The 18,674-nt window shown below is 43.3% G+C and overlaps 2 protein-coding genes and 1 long non-coding RNA gene across 11 annotated transcripts in view; 2 read left to right on the forward strand and 1 right to left on the reverse strand.

Moving 5' to 3' along the window:
- LOC309666280 (uncharacterized protein) overlaps positions 1–8,307 on the forward strand; it is an 85,757-nt gene extending 77,450 nt beyond the window's left edge. The window contains exon 7 of the transcript XR_014266975.1: positions 7,763–8,307. The gene's annotated coding sequence lies outside the window, so the exon portion shown is untranslated. The remainder of the gene's footprint in view (positions 1–7,762) is intronic.
- LOC309666315 overlaps positions 1–18,674 on the forward strand; it is a 667,877-nt gene that overhangs the window by 215,919 nt on the left and 433,284 nt on the right. The gene's annotated exons all lie outside the window — the stretch shown is intronic.
- Positions 1–18,674, reverse strand: part of SUGCT (succinyl-CoA:glutarate-CoA transferase) — a 789,655-nt gene that overhangs the window by 24,612 nt on the left and 746,369 nt on the right. For 3 of the 9 annotated variants that reach the window (XM_082473561.1, XM_082473567.1, XM_082473558.1), the window contains one exon: positions 1,553–1,848. The exons of 3 other annotated variants lie outside the window; for them this stretch is intronic. In XM_082473561.1, the coding sequence (XP_082329687.1) occupies positions 1,675–1,848 (174 nt within the window). In that variant the 3' untranslated portion in view covers positions 1,553–1,674. Of the gene's footprint in view, positions 1–1,552; positions 1,849–14,017; positions 14,048–18,674 lie in introns of those variants that run through there. 3 more of the 9 variants (XM_082473565.1, XM_082473566.1, XM_082473571.1) reach the window with 3 other exon arrangements.

Genomic DNA, 18,674 nt, shown 5'->3' on the forward strand with positions numbered 1-18,674 from the left:
GGCTGAGGGAACTTCAAACTTCACCACTTCAAACACCATCCAAAGAAAGAAAGGCCCTTCTGATATCCGCTTGTCCTGGGATCCGTTATCACTCATTGGCCCAGATTGTTTCATTCCCATTATTATACTGATCACAGGGCTGAAGGCGGAAGCACTGACAGATATAAACCACTTAGGGCGCACTCCTAGGACTGCAAGTGGGGTCTTTCCACCTAATCTCACGGCTCGACAAGAGGAAATAAATCCCCCCTCACCCTCACCCCCGACCCCAAATCAATAAGGATGCAAAAGGTGAAGTGAGAATATATGCTGAGGAGGAAACCAAAAAACCTCTACAAAAATTAAAACTGTGCTAAAAATATTTTTATGGACAAGGTCGTATATTAACTGGAAAAAAAAATCAAGTCGTAAAAACAGGATTTTCAGCATTCTTCTGTTTCTTTAATTATCTATCTATAAAACAGGATATATAAAAGAATGCTATGGGAGCATAGCATTATGGGAGATTTTTATTTTATTCTTGATGCTTATCTCAATCTTTTACTTTTTTTCTCTATAATAAACATATTTTTAAACACGTACTTTATTTCTTTAGCATCATTATTATCTTCAACATCAGTATCCACATTTTAGGACACATCCAGTTCTACAGTACTGTATAAAATTAGTTTTGGGGTTTTTTTGGTATCATTTTACTTTTTTTTGCCTTTTAAAAAAAATTTTATTGGAGCGTAATTGATTTACAATGTTGTGCTAGTTTCTGCTGTACAGCAAAGTAAACCAGTTATACATATAGCTGTACATATTTCCACTCTTCTTAAGATTCTTTTCCCATATAGGCCATTACAGAGTACTGAGTAGAGCTCCCTGTGCTATACAATAGGTTCTTATTAGTTATCTATTTTATATATAGTAGTGTGTATATGTCAATCCCAATCTCCCAATTTATCCCTCCCCCGCTCTTACCCCCGTAACCATAGTTTGTTTTCTATATCTGTAACTCTATTTCTGTTTTGGGGCATATACTGGGAGAAAACCATAATTCAAAAAGATACATGCACCCCAATATTCATTGTAGCATTATTTACAATAGCCAGGACATGGAAGCAACCTAAACGTCCATCAACAGAGGAATGGATAAAGAAGATGTCATACATGTATACAATGGAATATTACTCAGCCATAAAAAAGAATGGAATAATGCCATTTGCAGCAACATGGATGGATCTAGAGATTATCATACTGACTGAATTAAGTCAGACAGAGAAAGACAAATAGCATATGATATCGCTTATACATGGAATCTAAAAAAAGGGTACAAATAAAATCAGTTTTGTTGAAACATCTCTTTGTGATGTTATTTTCTCAGTAGCTTAGTCCCTTCTACAAAAGATGCCTTCAAGGAAAGCACATCTTCTTTTAGAAAAACGAACCCCAGAACCTGTTAGCCCTAGAAGGAGAATCTTCTACATGGGGGAGGGGTGATGAGGCAATTAAGTCTGCCTTCCTTTCCCTGGGATTTGCCCTCCCATAAGGCCTCATCCCCACCTACCATGTACACGGTGCTCTTAGACTTTAACACTTCTGCTCACGTTCAAACTGAACAACTTCTCATAGTTGCCTCTTTGCATAGCTGAAAACATGCTGGAAATTTTACAAAGAAAATAAAAGAATTTACCAATGAATGACAAAAAAATGAATAAACCCAAAACACCATGATTCTATTACACATACCCAGCTCTTTAGGGAGTAGAGATGGAGCTCACACAAGTTAAACCATCTAGAACAAGAGGATGGCATCCTACTCCCTGGATCCACCCCAGCTTTCTCCAAGCCTCCTTTTCTGTTCTTCAGAGGGAGAGAGAGAAGTTTCAAAGTGTTTCAATTAACCTCTCAGTTATAAGAATGGCTTCCACATAGGCCTCAGAACATCAACAAAAGTATTTATTTTATTTCTATTGGCTCCTCTGAGGGGATAATAAATAAAATGTAGAATCATGGTTCCTGCTCTAAGAAGCTTACCATTTCCAGTGGGAATATCCAACAAATGCCTGTAATTCTCGTTGGAGCCCCAAGAAGGAAGTATGGAAATGTTCTCCATTTATCACTGGGCTCATGGTTGGACGGTCTGTCTCCAGATCACTGCCTCCTCGACTCATACCTGACCCTTACAAACCAGGTGTAGTGGCATCTCTTCCACGAAGCCTTCTCTGATCCCCTGCTCCAAAATCATAGGATTCCTTTTCTTCTGAACTCCCCACATATACTGCGCTTTTCTTGGGAGACACTTCACAGTTTAATAAAACGATTCCTCACTGGGGGAAAGAATGGGGGGGACACACCCTCTGAGAAGCATAAAATCATAGTGACAAGAACAATAAATGCCCTGTATTGAGAACTTGTAACCTGGAATAATATAATAAGCCTTTTCACAGTATCTCACTTTAGTGATAACATCATATATGCTTCAAAATGATTATGTAACTCATCCAAATCACACAGAGAGAAGGTCTCATGTTTTAACTCCCGTCTGTTTTATTTATTCCAAAGGCCCTGCTTTGAATCACCAATTCCTCCTGAGAGTTTTCAAACGCCTCCCCAGACCTCCTCTCCTTCCACCCCTCCAGCCTAGGCTGTGGCCAGCACATCAGGTCCGTACACTCTTTGTCAACCAGTGGGTCCCCGGGCTTGGTGGCAGGGGGCTGCCTTCTGTTCAGATGCTGAGCTGAAACAAGACTGAAGACCATGTTTAGATCCTATTCATCTGCCTTGTCCCTCCTGCTGGGTTTGTACCCCTGCAGGGAAGAACCTTTTTTCATCTATCTGCCACCTTCCACATACACCAGCCCTGTGGAGTCTAGAACAAGGTCTCACTCCTATCATTTCTGTATGAGTTTTTTAACTAACATTTTTGAGTATGGGAAAGAACACAGAATAAACAGATTATGGAAGTGAAAATAATGTCAAGTGCATGTGATAACGTTCACCAGGGAAAGAGAGGCTTCCTGGAGGAGGTGATATTTTTCATTTCTTTTGCCTGGGAGGATCCTGACTTAGGAGAGATGAAGATGAACGGCAGCCTAGCTGGGGAGGATTGCATAACGGTCTGATGTAAAACATTTCTCGATGTTGATGAGAAGTGACGGTGCTGATAGAGTTCCTGTGACCATAGAACAGATGAGCAAGAACGTTTAATTCTGGGAATTTCTGTTTTCCATCCCAGGGATTATTCCTTGGGCCATTATCGCTTCAGTGGATGAAGGTACTGGCTAAAAATAGGCTACTAATGTTTTCCTTAGAATTACAGCACACGTCAGAAGAGACTAATGACCCAACGCTGCACTGTTTTCTTTTCATTTCAGTTGGCCTCAAACAAATAAACCCGATAAATATTATCAGAGTCACATATGCTCATTAAGGGTTATAGTCAGTGGCTATGTTTGTTTTACTGTGTAATAGATGATGAAACCATGGTGATGAGTGGAGTAAGCTGGGATGGTTTTCATATTTTCCCATCTTAACACTGGAGACTGGCTCATTGTTTTTTTCACTGGCTTGTATTAGAAATAGAACAGCTTACTAAAACACTTATTCATTTTGACATGTCTTAAAGCAGTCCACACTCACATCTTCCAATCTACTTCAATGATACATGATAAGATGTTTGAAAGTGGTCCTTAAATATAGCGTTGAATGGGAAATAAGTACTTTCAGGGGGTGGACAACCAGTGTAAAAGCTTTCAGTTAAGAATTAGCATTCTTTAATAGCTTATTAATTATCCATAACCGAGGATTTTGTTGTTAATCATTTTATGGGTTAGAGAACAAAATTTGGCTCATGCTATATAAAATTTATGTTCTAAAAAGTCAAGATATACTGTACTGGCTTACTGTCCTTTTTCATTTTTTTAAAGATTTCAGGCCAGTAAAAGAAAATAAGCACTGCAATTATTTCCTAATGAAAATACTACACATTTTCCTATCAGATCCTTACGGCCTTCATATTTTTAAGGAGACTGTGAAAAACGATGTCTTCTCCTTCCTCCAGAAATTCTTTCCAAAATGGTAAAATTGTACCTGTAATCCGGCTGTCTGTAAAGTCTCCTGTCCCCTTCTTGCTCTAATTCATTCTTCTGTCAACAGAGTGGTCTTTCTAAAATACAATCTGATCACATCCCTCTCCAGGTGAAAACCTTCAGTGGTTCTAATTATTAACGTAATCCAAGCCCTTTGCAGGACATATATGACTATTCATATCATTGCCTCTTTTAGCTCCTTTTAAAATTCTCCTTTCACTCTGTTATTACTCCCTTCCTATGTAATTCACAGTCATCCTGAACTCTGTATGTCCTAAAACTTGCAAACTTTTGCCCTTCAGCCTACAAATAACCTCCCACTTAATGTTCCGGTTAAATTGTTTTCATTACAGCTCCACTCAAATGCAACTTCTATGATTTTTTTTTCACCTTTACCCCCAAACATCTAGTCATTCCCTTCTCTGTGCTCCTCTAATACATCCTTCAGGCATTCATAACATATTCTCATCACCCTGCATTTTCATTATGTTTTCATGTCTACTTTCCCCCAGCCACACCTCTACACCCCCTGCTGAGGATTTTGTCTTTTTTGTAAGTAAAAGCTCAACACTGATACAATTGCTGGCCCCAAGCAGGTCCTCCATAAATGTCCATTTACAGCACAATGAAATGAATGAATCACAAACCGCCCCCTCAGGAGGAAGGAACACACCCAGAGCATATGCCTTTTAATGCCCTGATGCTAGTTGCTGTTCCAGACAGGAGTTCCAGACCAAAGCCAGAGACACGGTTCTGAAAAGTGTCCAGGGAGCTTTAGATTCTAGTTAAAACCACGTGTGGCCGAGAGAGAGCATCAGGGGTGATTACTTGAATGACGCCCACCTCCCAACTTTGTCCCCATTAAAGTGGCATGAACACACACACTGTCTTCTTTGAAAAAGTTCCTTTGAGTCTCTGCTGAGAAGTATTCATTTAGAAGACGAAAGGGTGCTTAGCATGTCACCAGCCAGACAGCAGGGACTGTATATGTTCAGCAGCCACTTCCACGGGGATTCAGGCCTGTGGTTAATTTCCAAACAGATTTCAGGGACCTGATTTGGGAGGTGAGGTACGATCTTCTGGGGAAGGCTGCATAAGGCCAGAGAAAATGGTGTCACGCTTGACACTGATAAGGGTTCCACCAACATCATCCCCATCTTCTCTGCAGTTATACACTCAATGCCATTTTAAAACGGTAACCATCAGAATATAGTTATAGAAACACAGAATGACACAGATGAAAGCCTTAGAGATAAATGTGTCAATACCCTTTATTATTCAGATGTGGACATAATAGTTTAGAAACAAGTTCTATCTGCATAAACTACTTGGGATATGGAGAAAAAATTTAGGTGAAAATAATACATAGAGGCGGCAATTTGATGGAGTGGACAGGCCACAAGTTCTGGGGTCAGATCATCCTGGGTTCATCTCTTACCACCCGTCTGGCTATAGGCAAGTTACTTAACCTCTTCAAGCCTCAGAGTCTTCAACTGTAAAAAGTACATCCTGCTATTTACTTCACAGGGTTGTGGTAACGACTAGAGATTCTACACATGGAGCATCTAGCCCAGTGCCTGAAGAAAACAGACGTCCTCAGTAACTGACGGATTACTGCAGTGGAGATAGGGGAATGTGTATCATATCTGGGGTGGACTTTTGCCATAAAGCTACACAACATCCAAATCTTCTTAGTATTTTGGAGGAACCATGGGGGAGAAGAGCAAGGCTCACCTTCCACTCTGGAGGTTCTAAGGGAGGGTCCCTGTGTGGGGGGGGGGGAGGAGAGGGGGCAGTGGACACGTGGTAGAGCTCAACCAATCAGAACCTCTGCCTGGGGCTCTGAATCTGGAAGTGACCGGCCGCAGGGGCACCGCCCAGCACCCTCACCAGTCTCCTGCCCTGACCGCATCCTATAGGAGGACCGGCTATCCGGACCCCTTTGGTTCCTACCTATGCTCTGAGTCTGACATTTCCGGGAGCTCTCTGATCTCCTCCAGCAAATTCCTCATTTGTTTAGGTTAAATCAACTTGATTTCTATTTCTGACTAGTAAGACTCTCACTATCGATACAATTCCGATAGAGGCAGACCGATTCTTACCAATCTATTTACTGCCTGCTGTTAACACACTTGGCACTATATCATTTCCTCAGTTATAACCACGGCTTAATTTTCTGTGTTCACGGAGGAAGAGTAGTCTACAAAAATGAGAAATTGGGAGATTAGGATTGACATATACACTCTACTATATATAAAATAGATAACTAATAAGGACCTACTATATAGCACAGGGAACTCTGCTCAATATTCTGTAATGACCTATATGGGAAAAGAATATAAAAAAGAGTGGATATATGTACAGGTATATGTAAAACTGGTTCACTTTGGTGTACAGCAGAAACTAACACAACATTGTAAATCACCTACACTCCAATAAAAATTAATTAAAAAAATGAGAAACTGTGAATGAACCACAAAGTTTACTTTGAGTCACAAAATGAAGTCATTATATATACAAACATAGGCTGAGAGCATCTCTGTATACTCTGAATTCAAGGGTCTGATCGAAATGGCAGTGGGAGTAGGAAAGGAGAAGCCCAAAATATCCAGTCTCACTGAGTGAGAGCCAGTTACAAAAGAAATGGTCATCTAGCGCATACATCACTTTGCGCTAAGTAACCAGTGATTCTCCAGTGTTTTTAAGTTGGAGGGAAATATATGACAGATGTGTTGGCGCTAGAAGCAATAAAAACAGCTCCTTAAATCGCCAAGAAGGGGGGGGGGCGGGTGAGAAGGTAACACAATACAGGATAAGTCAGGAGGGAGTGGGCAGGACTGCCTGTTATGGTTGAGGGTAGCAAGGGGATGATGTGGTCGGTAGCAGTAAACAAGCTTGGGGGGGGGGGAGGAAGTCTTGGACCACAAGCATCAACCAAAGCAGAAAAGTGCCCTGAACCCCACCCTGAAGGAAAAAGATATACAACTAGAGGAACACAAGAGGGATAAAATGCTAACAGAAACTCACATGGGACAATAACATTAAAGCACATACAAATAAATTTAATAAAACATAGGGAGGGAAATAATGACTCAGCATCCTGTGCTGAGTTCCCTGGTGGCGGTGGTTCTCAGCATCTAGGGTACATCGGAATGATCTGAGCTAAAAATGCAGATTCCTGGGCCTCTTGCCCAACAGGGGCTGCTATAGTGCTTTTTGTGGGGGGCCTGGGATGTATATTTTTAACCGGTTCAGAAGTGCTTCTAGTGCAGGTAGCATTACTTGCTCCAATCGCAGATAAGCCCGGAAAGTTTTCTTAGTTTCAATAGGTACAATGTCAGGTTCATGTTGTCCTGGGGTCGGGGGGCAAGGCTGCCTTTACGTCAGTTTCAGAGATCAGGATTGCCACCCAGCTGCACCCTCACAGGTTGCCACGTGGGTGGGCTTACCCCCCTGTTCCCTGGAGGCGATGCTGCCTCTCCCGTGGGCTGGAGTGAAGCATCAAACCAAAGAGGATTATTCTCGAGCTTTAAGAGCTAATGAATTTGCCTTGCTAGGTTTTGAACCTGTTTGGGACCTGTCAGCCACTTCTTCCTTCTAACTTCTCCCTTTTGAAACAGGAATGTCTATCTTCTTCCTGTCCCACCGTTGTATTGTGGATGCATGTAACTTGTCTGGTTTCACAGGTTCACACTGGAAAAGAATTTTTTCTTTTTTTTTTTTGGCCTCACCGCACGGCATGTGGGATCTTAGTTCGCTCCCTGACCAGGGATGGAACCTGCGCCCCCTGCATTGGAAGTGCAGAGTCTTAACCACTGGACCACCAGGGAAGGCCCTGGAGAAGAATTTTGCCTCAAGATGAATTGTGCCTGGAGTCTCACCCGTATCTGGTTTAGGTGACATTTAGGTGAGACTTCGGGCATTAGACTTTAGAGTGGATGCTGGAAGGAGGTAAGACTTTGGGGGCTATTGGGGTGGAAAGAATGTATTTTGCATGTGAAAAGGATGTGATTTTGAGGAGCTGGGGCAGAATATTACAGACGGAATGTTTATGTCCCCCTGAAGTTCATGTGTTAAAGTCCTAACACCCAAGGTGATGGTATGTGGAGACGGGGCCTTTGGGAGGTAGTTAGGGTTACATGAGATCATGAGGATGAGGCCCTTATGGTGGGATTAGTGACCTTGTAAGAAGAGACACCAGAGCACTAGTTCTCTCCCTCTCTCCCTCTGTCTCTCTCTCTTCCACGTGAGGACACAATGAGAAAACAATGAGGAAACAGCCGTCTACAAGCCAGGAAGAGGACCTTCACCAGAGCCTGTCCATCTTGATCTCAGAGCTGTGAGAATAAATTTCTGTTGTTTACCATCAATTGCTATCCAGTCTATGGTATTTTCATACGGCAGCTCAAGCAGACTAAGACACAGACCTAGGAAATGGTTGAGTTGGGATTTGAACCCAGAAGTCTGATTTGAGGACTTTTACCTCGACCAACGACACGACACTTTCAATAACCCCTTTTTGCCAAAAGATATCTAGGAAGCAAGCCTTATCTTTTCTTAGAGTATGTTTCAGTCTCCAACATTTCCTTTATACCAAGGGACAGAGAAAAGTGTGACTTGATTGAAGGTTCCAGGTGCTAGGATTTATTCTTCCTTCTGTAGCTAAGTGGCGGGACAGAAACTCCCCCCCACCTTTCCCCTCATGAAGCTGTGTAGACAGGCCACCAAGGGAAGGAGCAACTGAATCTCTCACTACAGGACTCGACCATGTCACCAACACCTGTGCTGAAATGAAGTTTCACCAGAGGCAGCCTGGCCCACGAGGGGACCACATAGCTGCCGTGAATCCAGGAGGGCCCACGGATGACGCATACTCCAAGCAACTCATCAGACCACCGTGCACTGACCTTCTGTGGTCTGCTAAGTAGGGAACACTTGGAGAAAACACAAATACATATTTATGTATAAAGGTAAAGCATTTTGCAACAGCATTCCTGGTCTTTAGATTAACAAGTACAATATATCAGGTTCACAGGTATTTGGGGGTCAGATTTGCATCTTGGTAAAGAGTTGGTGCATGGTTATAGGGTGGTGTGATGAACATCTTGGAAGATGTTCACTGAGTATTTATTGAGTGAATGAATGAGATGAAAGCCTCTGTGACAAGAGCTGAGCCATCCCTGTCCGTGCCAGGATGTGGCAGTCCCCTGACAGGAGTCAAAGGAGCCTGGAGAGTGGGCACTGCCTGCCTTGCCCCCTGGCCGACCTCTCGGTGACACTTGGGCTGGACGGCAAAGAGAAAGGTGTTGCCGCCAATCAGGGCCACGGCGTGCATCCACGTGCAGTGCAGGGGTGCACCTGGGGGCTGAGGACCAGCCTGCGTGCCACGTGCCGGCTGTGTGCCCTGGCTCAGCTGCCTCAGTCCGAAGAGGGATGCTTTCTAGTCGGTCTGCCAAGAGCTGGGAGCCTTTGGTAATTCACACAAAGACACAGTAGGGCCATCCAGGACCCTGTCAATAACCCAGGGGAGTGCAGACCAGCAAGCCAGGGGGGAGCAGAAAGAACTTGAGTGTCAGGATGGCTGAGGTTTAAGGGTCAAGTGGCCGGCCCATCGGGCTGCAGAGTTAGCCTTTAGCTCACAGGACATCAGCCAGATCCAACGTTAAAACTTCCCACAGGGGCAGGAGTTGGTGGCACTGAGTAGGAGTTCACTGCTCACTTTAATGCACTCTGGCCCTACATAATTTGGAGAGAAAAGCAAACACCAAGGGAACCACAGAAACAAGACAAAGGAGAGTAACCTTGTCTTATTTCTTTATCAAAAACAACATGCCGATTGGAAGGGGTGGTTTCCATTTCTGGTCAGAGTAGCAGCTTCATAAGTTTGGGTCCTCCTCCCCCCTCCCCCATCAACCCTAAGCATCTTGTCACCAAAGCATCCCTCCTTCCTTTATATTCCTTTTCCCATGGGCACAGATGGACCCAGGGAAAATGAGCACATGCAAGTTATGAATTTGCAAAGACTCATGACAGACTTTAAATAATCTACCCCAGGGGAAAACTAAGAGGCTGGAAACATTTGCAAGGACGTTGCCATTCTTTCTAGTAGTAGTGCTGGTCCGGTCCCTGCAACCTCGTAGCTTCATTCTCTGGGAGACAGAGCAGCAGCTCCCTTCTGCAGATGGTCTATTGCGTTTGCTGTTATTAGCGACATTGCAACCTGTTCCCTTTTCTCTCCCTCCCAGCAGCAGCCAGAGTATCGACCAGTCGGCCCTTGAAAGAGGAAAGCTGTTCCAGGCATGAGTCTGCGGTGGGTTGTCTGTACGTCCAGGCCTCTGCCTCGTACTCACTCCATCCTGATGGGGGCAGGAGGTGGAAACATTGCTAGACAGTCTGTTTCTGAAAAGGATCAACCTGCTGCTGAAAGATTTATCGGCGGGGAACTGTGAGGTAGGAGAAGGCCTTTACTTGAGCCAAAATTGGTCATTCAGAGTTCATTCTGTAACCTGATCATTTATTTATATTTTATGCACCTTCTCTCAAGGAGAAGAGGATGCATGTGGGACCATGACCTCATTGAATGTAGTGTGGTCAAGTGACTATCTCACCGGACAGCCTGTTAGAGACTTTTGTGTGCAGCTCCTTGGAACGTTGCTTTAACCCTTTGGGTTCTGTGTGAGCTCCAATGAGCAGGGGAAGATCAGGTTTTGCCTTCTCTACTCACATACACTACAAATGATGACACACAGCTCTTGGTTCCAGCAGACGCATGCTCTAGACACAGATGTATCTCTCCCCATCCACTCCTGAAAGAGGACATGGCTGGTGAGAAGAGACAGAAGGCCTGGAAACACCGAAGACGGGTTGTGGGAAAGAAGATTCTTTTTGTAAATATTAATGGCTTATGTTCTCGTGAGATCACATTCAGTGACATGAAACATATCAATGGCTGGCAAAGGTAGTCACAACTTGGCACTGTTCTGGAAATCATAACAACACCTTCTCTGTCCACAAAGCTTTAGGCCTGGCAGAGTGTGCTTATTCCATTTCTATCCATGGGTATTTCTAGTCTTACTTCATGCAGGAGATAATGGAGGTCTAAGGAATGAGCTGCCCAAAGTCACTGGCCAGAGCTGGGATGTGAGCTTGTTTTGGGATGCTAAGGCCAGAGCTCTGTTCTTCAAGGTCCCTAAAACCACCTCAGGAGGATACTGAGGGCAACCAGTATCCTCAGGAAGCAATCTTGGAAGAAGCTGCTTGCCGTTCCCATTCACCCCCTCAAGGTTAGGCAGACCCCCTGGCTGGCTCCCTGACTCAGAATGACCCTCCTTCTCTGAGAATAGCCATCAATTCATCGGGTGACCCCCTGCCCCCACCAATGAACCGTCCAACTCTGACCCTCAGCCAGCAGGCCCCCTAATCATGATTGGTTCACATCTGGAGGGACACCTCATCCTGGGTTGGCTATTTAGGTTGGAACAAGGTGACACAGACTTGGGCTTCCATGGAACTTATTTAAGGCTGAGAAGGGAATACCCATAATCTCTTGTTGCTGAATCTCAGAAGCCACTCTTATCTCCCTGTCTCCAAGTCTCATTTGGGATTCTCCAAAAGCTTCCTCTTCTTCCTGGAGATTGTGTGGAAGACAGTGGAGGTTGGTTCAGTCAACACACATTCTCAACCAAGTCCTTCCTTGCATTCGTCTTGTTCTTGCATCTAAGGGGAACTATACTGTGGAGTTCTGGCCAAGGAGATGTAGGCACCACTCCCTGGGCTGGATTATGGGATCCAAAATAAAAAGGCAAAGATGTGCCCTTCCTATTTCTGGCTGACTGGGAAGCAGATGTTATGCCTAGAGGGGCAGAAACCATCTGGAAAACAGCTTTTTAAAAAAGCTGCACAGCTGAAAGATCACTGAATCAGGATATCAGCCCTGGAAAGCCTACCGTAGACTTATGACATATATAGAAAGGAAAATACAACTATTAGTTTACTACCTTGTACGTTGGGTATTCTGATATCTGCAAAAAGAAGCAGCAGCTTCTTGAGCTTAGAACTAACAGAACCTTGCAATCCCTTTTAAACATAGCAAACTGACTTAAATGATCTGAATATCGCAACTGTGACATGGGGACCAAGGAGGTCATCCATATGTAGAGATCCAGTGGAACACACTGTGTATTTAAGAAGGACGGCCCCTGAGATGCCTGCTTCTACATTTTCATTCCTTTACAGATTGGAACTCGATGAAGTCATCCTGGTCAGGTTTCTTTAGGCTATTTGAAAAGAAACGTATAAAAAACCTTGGGTAAAAAAGGTTATTGCGAATATAGAAGAAATGTGGAATGAGATCTGGAAAATTGACCAGACACTATAGTCAGTTTACATTCCATTTACTGTCCATTCATTCATTCATTCACGGATTTATTCATCTTGCAACTAATGTTTATTGACCACAAATAGTAATGCCAGGTTCACGGATTCACGGTAAATATGATTTATCCCCTTTCAGAAAACTTTAACGTCTAGATCTGAAGGCAGATGATCCAGCAATTACTTCCTAAAAAGTCTGATGAGCATCTGGGTAGTTGCGATCTGCATATGTTTCATAGAAAAATGGAAAAATAGCTCAGCACGGCTAAGAACAAAAACTTCGAGCCCGCATCATCACCTTTTTTTTTTTTTTTTTTTGGCTCAGCTAGCATTTGTGCTTTCCCAAGAAAAGATTTGAGAGGACTGGTTTGAGACCAGTCAGGGTGAAATGCCAGTCTTGGAAGGTGACTGGATTCCCTCCTGCCCAGTCATGGTGGCTGTTTCTGGAGTGTTTACATGACTTTGCCAGGGCTGCTCCGGCTGCCATAACAAAATACCACAGCCTGTGTGGCTTCAACAACAGAAACGTCTTTTTTCACAGTTCTGAACATTGGAAGTCCCAGATCAAGGTCCGGCAGGTTAAAGTTCTGGTGAGAACTCTCTTTCTGATTTGCAGACAGATGCCTTTTTTGCTGTGGTCTTACATGGTGGAGAGAGAAAGCACTGGTATCTCTCCTTCTTCTTACAAAGGCACCAACCTTGTCAGATTAGGGCCCTACCCCATGACCTCATTTAACCTTTGTCACCTCCTCTCAGGCTCTATCTCCAAATACAGTCACATGGGGAGTTAGGGCTCTAATGTATGAGTATTAGGGGCGGGGGGACAGAAACATTCAGTCCATAACAATGACTGATTCTTCCTGCCTGGAGAACATTCTTTATGGACGTTACCGCAAGATCAGGAAGAACGTTAGGGCCAATTTTCTTCAAACGTGCCTCTTTAGGTACTATGGACTTTTCCTTCAAACATTTCAGTAGGAAAGGATGTGCTTCCCTGGTGGGCGGACACAAATAAACCACCTGGAGGGCACAGTCCTCAGGGTCTCTTCCCTGCAGAGCATCCAGCTTATCCACGTTACGGAGATACCACATCTGGCCAACAGGTATTTCAAATGATGTGTCCTGATGTGCCAGGACGCGCATGGCAAACCATGGAGAGTCACTGCTGGCCGGGGGGCTGGGTGTAGGGGGTGGATTAAGGAGAGGGGTACCCCGTGGAATACAAAATGTGCCTGAGGATCTACACTTGCGTCTCACACACATAAATAAAAGCCAGGGCTTCTAAGGCGGTTCTCTAATTGAGGTCAGGGTCAGAGATTCGCATGCTCGCTTAACAGAAGAGGAAACCAGAAAGAAGTGAATACACCGAAGTCATGGGAAGAGTCTGTGATAACAGCCGAGTTTCCCATATGGCCCAGACCACTGCAGCCCCTACCAGGACGCGTGTACCAGAGTCCTCGCCCAGGGGAGGCTTTGATCCAAGGACAAACCTTCCGTCCTGATGTAACTCTCTGATGGTTCAGTCTTGATTTTAGCAGTGTTAGCTACTGCTCCAGGGTCCTCTCCCAAAGTTTTCCTATATATTAAAGACAACACACCTGGAAAAGGGAGAGCACTTTCAACAGTAAAATTCAGATTGGCATAGACCAAGAGCCCCCAGGGAAGGATAGTAAAAAAAGTAAGAATTGCATATTTCCACATCTGTTCCCAATGAGATTTATGTCAAATATTTTTATTATTTGACAAACGCAATCCAAAGAATTACTTTGTTTTTCAGGATGCCTTGAAATGTCATTAAAATTCACCTACAAGCGCACAGATACAACATACCACCTGTCTGCAGTGTTAGATCAAATGAGAAAACAGAGCCCTGGGCCTCCTGAATAGGAAGAGACTTGACCTGCTACAGGCAGGGTAGGGTGCGGGGAGGAGAGGCTGTTGCTTATCTTAGCATTTCTGTTCCCACCAACCTGGGGCAAGCAATCTATTTTCAGCTTGACACCAATCAGGAAATGGCCCTGCTAAAATATCCCCCCTGTTAATACAACGAGACATATCCCTGGAAAAGCGGAGAACACCAACATGGGCCTGAGCGCTCAGATGAGAGGAAGTCATTCCTGGGCCAACATGGGAAACACAACAGTCATTTTACAGAACACAATTGAGAAAGCAAACCTGCAAGAGGAAGTTTCTAGAAGGTCATCTGGTAACAAGTACATAATGTCTACAGCAGTGCAAACTCTTTGGTTGAGTGATTTCATTCCTCTGTATTTACCCTAAAGGTATTTTTCCATCCTTTTTTTTTTTTTTTGGTGGGGGGGGTTTGTGCTGAGCAGCTTGCGAGGATCTTAATTCCCTGACCAGGAATTGAACCCGGGCCCTCGGCAGTGAAAGTGCCAAGTCCTAACCACTGGACTGCCAGGGAATTCCCTCCTAAAGATATTTGTAAATGTATAGGAAAGGATGTTTATTGTTCAGAGACAGTCCTTCACAGTTCTCTCGTGCTCCTACACACCTTGCTGGGTATGCCAAGAATGCAACACCCTTACCACTCTTTACCCAGGCCATTTCTCACACTTGCGCTTAAAACAAGTGACCTTGAAGGATGAGGTAATGTCTCCTCCCGGGGCAGAGAGCGGGCTTGCTTACTGCTTACCCAGCAGAAGGCGATTCCCTAAGCTCGATATTCCTCGGCTGTAATGCCAACCCACCCACCGCAAGCACCGCATCCATCCGGGCCCAGGGAACCACTGCTGTGGGGTTCGGGGGCCAGTGGAACCAACGGAACCAATGCCACGCTGATACTCCTGCTGTCTGTTGTGCTGTAGGTAATAAAGTCCCTTGTCTCTGATCCAGGAGTCTTGTGTCATCTGCCAGCATCCACAAGACAGCAACAAGCTTACTTCTGAGCTGGTAAGTAGGGTAAAATCAAATTCTGAACTTGACACTTAAGACACTATTGTTTAGTAAAAAACAATGAAACTAAATGGCTCCGAGGAAAAACTGATCAGGTTAATTATGGTACACATGTACCCAAAGTATGATGCAGGCATTTAAAATGACTTCAAGTTGCGTATTGATTGACACGGAAATAATATAACAATTTATTTTTGAGTGAAAAAAAACACTTGAGGCATCATGCTAAGTGAAATAATCCAGACAGAGAAAATCAAATTCTGCATGGTATCACCTATATGTGGATTCTAAAAAAAAAAAAAAACTCACAGAAACAGAGAGTAGAAAAGTAGTTGCAGGAGCTGGGAGTTGGCGGGAAATAGGGAGAGATTGGTACGCGCGTACAAACTTTCAGCTACAAGATGAATAAGGTCTGAGGATCTAACGTAAAACATGGTGACTATGGTTGACAGCACTGTATCATGTTCTCACACGCAAAAAAGGATAAATACGTGAGGTGATGGGTGTGGTCATTACCGAGATGGGGAGCCCTTGCACAATGTATGTGTGTCCCAAATCTCCACAACGTACACTTTAAATATCTTATAATTTTATACGTCAATTATCCCTCAGTAAAGCTGAAATTAAAAAAGACGATCTGCCGCCACTATGAATTATACCATAATTCACCCACAAAGTCTGAGAGTCGGCCCTCAGTCTTGCTGACTCATGGCTACATGGATCCTTTTAAGATCTCTTAGGTGCCTCCCTTCCAGCTCTGGCCCGATCTAGGTCCTCCCAGCATCTTCCTGGAGATTACAATCACCTTTGAACTGGTCTCTGTCTCCATTCCACATCTCCCTAGCCCAACTATAACTCTGCTGCCACATTAATTTTTCTTAAAAAAAAAAAAAAAAAAGCCCACAAATCAGAGCATGTCACTTAAAAAAAATTTTTTTTTATTGTGGTAAAAGTCACATAATATAAAACATACTATTTTAACCATATATAACTGTAGAGTTCAGTGCATGTCCCTCTTTTGCTTCAAATACTTCAGGGCCTCCCAACTACTGACAAAGAGTCCCCCGTCATCCGCTCCTGCTGGCCTCACCGAGTTTCTTTGACGTTGTCCCCCTCGCTCGGCCCCCCAGATTCATTCCTTTTGATTCCTTGCCCCTTCTTTATGGAATGCCCCACCCCGACCCTGTTAGGCAAATGCTTTTTTCAAGATTCAGCTCCTCCGGGGAAGTGTGTCAGAACTGCCTCCCCAAGTTGAAATCCCACCTCCTTGGAGTGCCAACGAGATCATATGCAGATTCATCAAAACACTTACCAGGGGTTTCCCTGGTGGCGCAGCGGTTAAGAATCCGCCTGCCAGGCTGGCTGAATGGATACAAAAACGAGACCCATATATATGCTGTCTACAAGAGACCCACTTCAGACGTAGAGACACATACAGACTGAAAGTGAGGGGATGGAAAAAGATATTCCATGCAAATGGAAATCAAAAGAAAGCTGGAGTAGCAATTCTCATATCAGACAAAATAGACTTTAAAATAAAGACTATTAAAAGAGACAAAGAAGGACACTATATAATGATCAAGGGATCGATCCAAGAGGAAGGTATAACAATTGTAAATATTTATGCACCCAACATAGGAGCACCTCAATACATAAGGCAAATACTAACAGCCATAAAAGGGGAAATCGACAGCAACACAATCATAGTAGGGGGCTTTAACACCCCACTCTCACCAATGGACAGATCATCCAAAATGAAAATAAATAAGGAAACACAAGCTTTAAATGATACATTAAACAAGATGGACTTAATTGATATTTATAGGACATTCCACCCAAAAACAACAGAATACACATTTTTCTCAAGTGCTCATGGAACATTCTCCAGGATAGATCATATCTTGGGTCACAAATGAAGCCTTGGTAAACTTAAGAAAATTGAAATCGTATCAAGTATCTTTTCCGACCACAACGCTATGAGACTAGATATCAATTACAGGAAAAGATCTGTAAAAAATACAAACACATGGAGGCTACACAATACACTATTTAATAACGAAGTGATCACTGAAGAAATCAAAGGGGAAATCAAAAAATACCTAGAAACAAATGACAATGGAGATACGACGACCCAAAACCTATGGGATGCAGCAAAAGCAGTGCTAAGAGGGAAGTTTATAGCAATACAAGCCTACCTCAAGAAACAGGAAACATCTCGAATAAACAACCTAACCTTGCACCTAAAGCAATTAGAGAAAGAAGAACAAAAAAACCCCAAAGCCAGCAGAAGGAAAGAAATTATAAAGATCAGGTCAGAAATAAATGAAAAAGAAATGAAGGAAACAATAGCAAAAATCAATGAAACTAAAAGCTGGTTCTTTGAGAAGATAAACAAAATTGATAAACCATTAGCCAGACTCATCAAGAGAAAAAGGGAGAAGACTCAAATCAATAGAATTAGAAATGAAAAAGGAGAAGTAACCACTGACACTGCAGAAATACAAAAGAACATGAGAGATTACTACAAGCAACTCTATGCCAATAAAATGGACAACCTGGAAGAAATGGACAGATTCTTAGAAATGCACAAACTGCCGAGACTGAACCAGGAAGAAATAGAAAATATGAACAGACCAATCACAAGCACTGAAATTGAAACTGTGATTAAAAACCTTCCAACAAACAAAAGCCTAGGACCAGATGGCTTCACAAGTGAATTCTATCAAACATTTAGAGAAGAGCTAACACCTATCCTTCTCAAACTCTTCCAAAATATTGCAGAGGGAGGAACACTCCCAAACTCATTCTACGAGGCCACCATCACCCTGATACCAAAACCAGACAAAGATGTCACAAAGAAAGAAAACTACAGGCCAATATCACTGATGAACATAGATGCAAAAATCCTCAACAAAATACTAGCAAACAGAATCCAACAGCACATTAAAAGGATCATACACCATGATCAAGTGGGGTTTATCCCAGGAATGCAAGGATTCTTCAATATACGCAAATCAATCAATGTGATACACCATGTTAACAAATTGAAGGAGAAAAACCATATGATCATCTCAATAGATGCAGAGAAAGCTTTCGACAAAATTCAACACCCATTTATGATAAAAGCCCTGCAGAAAGTAGGCATAGAGGGAACTTTCCTCAACATAATAAAGGCCATATATGACAAACCCACAGCCAACATCGTCCTCAATGGTAAAAACTGAAACCATTTCCACTAAGATCAGGAACAACACAAGGTTGCCCACTCTCACCACTATTATTCAACATAGTTTTGGAAGTGTTAGCCAC

The sequence above is a fragment of the Balaenoptera physalus genome, assembly GCF_965194825.1.
Source record: "Balaenoptera physalus genome assembly, chromosome: 8".
NCBI lineage: Eukaryota > Metazoa > Chordata > Mammalia > Artiodactyla > Balaenopteridae > Balaenoptera > Balaenoptera physalus.